This window comes from Belonocnema kinseyi, chromosome 7 (assembly GCF_010883055.1).
Source record: "Belonocnema kinseyi isolate 2016_QV_RU_SX_M_011 chromosome 7, B_treatae_v1, whole genome shotgun sequence".
Classification (NCBI taxonomy): domain Eukaryota; kingdom Metazoa; phylum Arthropoda; class Insecta; order Hymenoptera; family Cynipidae; genus Belonocnema; species Belonocnema kinseyi.
Window position 1 is genome coordinate 3,966,049 of NC_046663.1, and position 6,817 is coordinate 3,972,865.

The window sequence follows — 6,817 nt, forward strand, 5'->3', positions numbered from 1 at the left end:
TGAAGTATTAAATTAGTCTTGCTTACAATTATGAATCCAAGTGACTGTTCGTCAGGTGAAAGTAGCGATGAGGAGGAAAATATTCGAGATTTTGACAAAGAATTAAATAATTAAATTAAAATACCGTCAAATTTATTTATTTAATTATTCTTAATTTTTGGCATTAAAATCAAAATTTTATCTATTTTAAAAAAATTTTTAAATTAGAAAAAAATTAAAAAAAACACCCCTCGCTTCGCTCGGGTCGTAAATGTTAGCGGCTGCTGGAAAACCCTTCGCTTCTTCAGCTTCTTGTTTTCTGCCATATAATAAATTATATCATGCTTCTGGCTACGCGTAGGTTATGTCGGCTGACTTAGCTGCAGGGAAGGAATGTAATGTACTGTTTCTTTTCTCGTTTAGATTTTTTTCAAATTGAAATATCAACATTTTATGGCAGTTTTCCAAATTTGGTTGTTGGATTCTTGGTTTTATTTTCAGGAATTCTGCACATTAACTCGATTATTGGACGTTAAATAGGATTTTAAATATGATTTTAATTTGATATTAATTTCCTAGATTTGTATTATTATATTAAAATTTAAGAAATTTAAATTAGATTAAAATCCAAATTAAATAATTAAATTGGTGCAAACTCCTGTTTAAAAAATTTTAAAAAAAAATAATTTTTGGATACAAATAATAAAATAAAATGTTAATTTGTTTAGCGTTGGTAATGCAATTTTATTTATTTATTTTTTATTTTAATTTTAAATGTTATTTTATTGTAATTTTATGAGAATAAAAATAAAAAAGACGAAAGAAAGAAAAAAAGAAGGAAGGGGATGTGGTTGCCTGCCTTCTCATTTTTCTTTCCTCTTTTTTTATTTTTGTCCAAAAATTCTTTTTTTTTCAGATTACAATAGTTTTTTTTGTTAACAGGATTTTGTATTATTAAATTATTATTTAATATAATTATATATTTTATTATGTATTATTGCCCTCTGAATTTAAAAAAAAAATCTGTTTTCAGCATGGTTTCACCCTGAGCGCTGGATTCAATGTAATTGGCCCAATAATAGTTTTCCCTCGCACATTTCTCAGTTGGAATATCGCAGCCTCTTCAGACATGAATGCAGAAAGTCTCTGTTTATTCAACGTTTTAGAGCCACAATTAGACATGCTGATTATTGGATTAGACATGCAGTATCCAGCACATGCACCCTTTTTGTGTGATCTTCGAGCGTGGTTGAAAAAAACGAAGATAAATGCAGAAATATTGCCGATTAAACATGCAATTCCTACCTATAATTTTTTGGCGGCAGAGGGAAGATTTGTTGCAGCAGCTTTAGTGCCGCCGAAACATTTTGTTCCTGAGTATGCTGTAACTGCACCTTTGCCGAAACACGAAAGAATACCCGATTATTGAATAGAAATTGAAGCGATTCTGAAAAATAAGTTAATTCTCTTTGTATATATTTAAATAGAAATATGCCGTACTTGCTTTATTATTATTGCCTAAAACATGATCAATTTCTTAATAAAGCTTTTAGAATATCCTTAAAAAATTGGAAATGTATAAGTCAACTTTCGATTAGTGCAGGCGGTAGTGCTCTCAGTATGTAACCGAAAAGTCCGGGTTCGATTCCTGCTGTCGGAATTTTTTTTCAATTTATTTTTTCTTTTAATATTTCGTTTTTATTGCAATTGGCCTTTAAATTGATTGTAGCAATCGAGCCGAGATTTTTCTGTTCCGTTTTAGGGTGTTAAAAAAAATTCTAAGGAGTTTTCAACTGATTCAAAAAAATTGCAAAAAATTTTAATGGATTTAAATCAAAATTTATTCACAATAATCGAAGGATTTCAAGGATTTAAAAATATTTTAAAAAGATTGGAAGGAATTTTCAATTTATTTAAATAAATATGAACGAATTTAATAGAATTTTAATGGGTTTTAAAAAATTTTCTTAGAATTATTGAAGATATAAAACGATTTTATGGAACCATTAAGGCCTTGGGATATTTTAAAAGATTTCAAGGGATTTTAAAAGATTTCCGAGAATTTCAACGATTCCAAAGGATTAATTTATTTCCATAGTTTTCAGAAATTTCAAAGATTTTAGGATATTTAAAAAAAATCTAAGAAATTTTCAATTTATTTCAAAAATTTGAAGAGGTTTTAAAGTATTTTTAAAGATACCAAAGATTTTTCAAGGCGTGTAAAAAGTCTAAAGAAATTTAAAATAATCGAAAATATTTTTAGCGTGTTTTGAAATATTCAAATGCATTTTTAAGAGAGGTAAAACGTTTTGAGTGATTTTAAAGCATTTAGAATATTTTTGGATATAAAAAAAAAAAATCCAAGGAATTTTTAATAGATTTAATAATTCGAAGGCATTCTAAATTATTAATAAAATTTCCAAAAGCTGTAAAAGGTTTCAAAGAATTTAAAACGATATGTCATATTTTAAGTTATTTAAAAATATTTCTAGGAATTTTGAATAGATTTTAATAAGATAAATTTATTTCAAGGGATTTGAAAGATTTTAGACTATTTTTAAAAAGCTTAAAAATGTTTCAAGATATTTCCAAGGATTTCTGAATATTTGAAATATTTGAGTTTATTTAAAAAAATCCCATGGAAATTTTTAATATTTAAAAATTTTTAATATTCAAAAAAATTCCAAGGCATTTTCAATAGTTAAAATTTTTTGCAGAGTTTTTCAAAATATTTCTTCGGATATAAATATTTTAGGGTATTTTAAAAGATTCCAATAAATTTTTAAAAGCTGCAAAAGTTTCAAGGAATTTCAAAGTATTTTTAATGTTTTAGGGTATTTTAGAAGATTCCAAGGAATTTTCGATTGATTTCTGAATTGATTTCAATGGATTTTAAGAATTTTACGATATTTTTAAAAGACTTTAAAACGTGTTAATGTATTTCAAAAGATTTAAAATATTTTAGACTATTTAAAAATATTGCAACGAATTTTCCATTTATTTCAGGAATTTAATGGGATTTTAAAGATTTTAGGGATGTTAAAAAATGTCAAGGAATTTTCAATTCATTTCAGTAAGTTGAAGTAAATCACAGGATTTTAAATACCTTGAAATATTTTTAAAAGGTTTTAAAAAGTTGCAATGTATTTCAAAAGATTTTCTAAGATTTGAATTATTTTAAAAGATTCTACTGGATTTTTGGATATAATTTTGAAGAGATTCCAAAGTATTTTGAAAGATTCTCAGGAATTTTCAAGAGGTGTAACAATTTTAAAAGAATATCAAAATATATGAAATATTTGAGGATATTTAAAGATTTTTTAATGAATTTTCAAGAGCTGCACAAAGTTCCAAGGAATTTCAAAGGATTTTTAATATTTTGTGATATTTTAGAAGATTCCAAGGAATTTCATATTTATTTCAATAATTTAAAGTCATTTCAATGGCATGTAAGGGTTAAAAAAATTTTCAGGGTTTTTAAAAAGATTTCTTCGGATATAAATATTTTAGGGTATTTTAAAAGATTTCTATTTTAAAACGATTTCTTAGGATTTGAAATATTTTTAAAAACTGAAAGGAATTTTCAGGAATTTAATGGCATTTCAAAGGATTTTAAAGATTTTAGGGAATTTTACAAAAATTAAAATATGTATTTCAAAGAATTTGACAGATTTTAGGGTATTTTGAAAGATTTTCAGGATTTTCAAGAGGTTCAACAATTTTAAAAGAATATCAAAATATATGAAATATTTGAAGATATTCAAAGAATTTTTAATGAATTTTCAAGAGCTGTACAAAATCCCAAGAAATTTCAAAGGATTTTTAATATTTTGTGGTATTTTAGAAGATTCCAAGGAATTTCCTATTTATTTCAATAATTTAAAGTCATTTCAATGGATTGTAAGGGTTAACAAATTTTTTAGGGGTTTCAAAAGATTTCTTCGGATATAAATATTTTAGGGTATTTTAAAAGATTTCTATTTTAAAACGATTTCTTAGGATTTGAAATATTTTTAAAAACTGAAAGGAATTTTCAGGAATTTAATGGCATTTCAAAGGATTTTAAAGATTTTAGGGAATTTTACAAAAATTAAAATATGTATTTCAAAGAATTTGACAGATTTTAGGGTATTTTGAAAGATTTTCAGGATTTTCAAGAGGTTCAACAATTTTAAAAGAATATCAAAATATATGAAGTATTTGTGGATATTCAAAGAATTTTTAATGAATTTTCAAGAGCTGTACAAAATTCCAGGGAATTTCAAAGGATTTTTAATATTTTGTGGTATTTTAGAAGATTCCAAGGAATTTTCTATTTATTTCAATAATTTAAAGTCATTTCAATGGATTGTAAGGGTTAACAAATTTTTTAGGGGTTTTCAAAAGATTTCTTAGGATATAAATATTTTAGGGTATTTTAAAAGATTTCTATTTTAAAACGATTTCTTAGGATTTGAAATATTTTTAAAAATTGAAAGGAATTTTCAGGAATTTAATGGCATTTCAAAGGATTTTAATGATTTTAGGGAATTTAAAAGAAATGAAGGTATGTATTTAAAAGAATTTCATAGATTTTAGGGTATTTTTAAATATTCCAATGAATGTTTAATAGATTTAAAAAATTTAAAGAAATGTTAAAGAATTTTAAAGATTTTAGTTTGTTTTTAAAAACTTTAAAAAGTTCCAAGAAATTTCAAAAAATTATTTATATTTTAGGGTGTTTTAGAAGATTCCAAGGAATTTTCGATGTATTTCAATAATTTGAAGTGATTTCAATGGATTTTAGGGATTTTAGGATATTTTTAAAAAGGGTTTAAAAAGTTTCAATGTTTTTCAACTAATTTCTTAAGCTTTGAAATATTGTAGGGTATTCAAATAAATTCCAAGGAATTTTCAATAGTAAAAAATTTTTTCAAGGTTTTTAAAAATATTTCTTTGGATGTAAATATTTTAGGGTATATAAAAATATTCCAAAGAATATTCTATTTTTTTCAGGAATTTAATGGAATTTCAAAAGATTTTAAACATTTTAGGGAATGTTAAAAAATTAAGGTATGTAGTTCAAAGAATTCGAAAGCTTTTAGGGCTTTCCAATGAATTTTCAATCGATTTCAATAATTAAAAGTGAAATGCTTAATGATTTTAGTATATTTTCAAGAGGTTTAAAAATTTTCAAGAAATTTCATAAAATTGCAAAGGATTCGAAATATTTTAGGATATTTTAAAAGATTCCAATGAATTTAAAATAAATTTTAATAATTTGAAATAACTCCAAAGATTTTTAGGGGTTTTTAAGACCCGTTAAAAAGTTTGAAGCTATTTTAATATATTTAGTAGGATTTGAAATATTTTAAGGTATTTTAAAAGATTACAAGGAATTTTGAATAGATTGGGATAATTTAAAGGTATTCCAATGTATTAAAAAAAATTCCAATGAATTTTCAAGACCTGTAAAAAGTTTCCAAGGAATTTCAAAGGATATTACATATTTTAAGGTATTTTAAAAGAATCCAAGGAATTTTCAATTGATTTCAATCGTTTGAATTTATTTCAAGGGATTTAAAAGATCTTAGGATATTTTTAAAAGGCTTTAAAAAGTTTGAATATATTTTAAAAGATTAAAAAAATTTCAGAGTACAGTGAAAATCTTCAATAGCCCTCCTTTCTTTAGCCTTTCTGAGAATTGACGTCGCGCCGCATGTAGGTGTGAAAGGCTTCCGCGGGACCTGCGGCTGTCACTCAGACGGGCAGTCAGGCGTGAAAAAACAAAAGCGGAGCAGGCTATAATGAGTTCGTTGCCAGTCAAGGTCATCCCCGAAATCGGAGCTATAGAAGAGTTTTACTGTATTTAAAAAGATTTCAATGGAATTTTAAATAGATTTGAATAATTTGAAGGGATTCCAAAATATTCTGAAAGATTCTCAGGAATTTTCAAGAGGTGCAACAATTTAAAAAGAATTTCAAAAGATATGAAATATTTTAGGATATTCAACAATTTTCTAAGGAATTTTCAAGATCTGTAAAAAGTTCCAAGGAACTTCAAAGGATTTTTAATACTTTAGGTTATTTTAGAAGATTCCAAGGTATTTTTTATTTATTTCAATAATTTGAAGTTATTTCAATGGATTTTAAGTATTTTACGATATTTTTAAAAGGGTTTAAGGTACTAATCCGAATTAGAATTTTTTTTTAAATTGATTTTTTTATTGTATTTTTCCATTCCTTAGACCTTTAAAAACTCGCTCCTAAAATATTTTAAAGAGATTCCAGTTGTAACTGTGTTAAATAGCCGAAAATAATATGTAGTGCGCACACTCCGAGCTGACGCAACTGCTAGTCACATGTTATCTTTTGTGAGAAATGAACCGTTCAAGCACAAACAGGCTCTCAGCGAAGAAGTTCGAGAATACATCAAGCCAGTTTTCGAAAAATTTACCAATGAGAACTTATTGAAACGTTGTTTAGGAAAACATACTCAAAACAATAATGAGTGTTTCAATAAAACACTTTGGGCAATCGTGCCGAAACATACGTTTGTTGGTTAAGAAGTAACGGAATTAGCAGTCCAAATATCATTGGCTATCTTCAACGATGGCGGCATGTCTCTGTTGAAGATGATGGAAGTTATGGAATGCACCATCGGCCGTACTGCATATGAAAATGTGCAAAAAAAGATGAAAGAAATGCTATGGCAGAAAAGGCCAGTAATGCGGCATCGAAAGAGGGTCGTTTAGCCAAAAAAGAGTTCCAACAACAGGAGGAGGAAACTTACGAAAACTGTAACATTTTGTTATATGGTCCAGGGATAGCTGATTAATTAATTGTGAGTGATAAAACT

General features: G+C 26.0%; 1 protein-coding gene across 1 annotated transcript in view; it reads left to right on the plus strand.

Moving 5' to 3' along the window:
• Nucleotides 1–1,547, plus strand: part of LOC117176344 (NADH dehydrogenase [ubiquinone] 1 alpha subcomplex assembly factor 3) — an 8,831-nt gene extending 7,284 nt beyond the window's left edge. Inside the window, exon 3 of the mRNA XM_033366585.1 lies at nucleotides 1,013–1,547. Coding sequence (XP_033222476.1) covers nucleotides 1,013–1,408 — 396 coding nt within the window. The 3' untranslated portion in view covers nucleotides 1,409–1,547. The remainder of the gene's footprint in view (nucleotides 1–1,012) is intronic.
• Nucleotides 1,548–6,817: the final 5,270 nt, after the last annotated feature.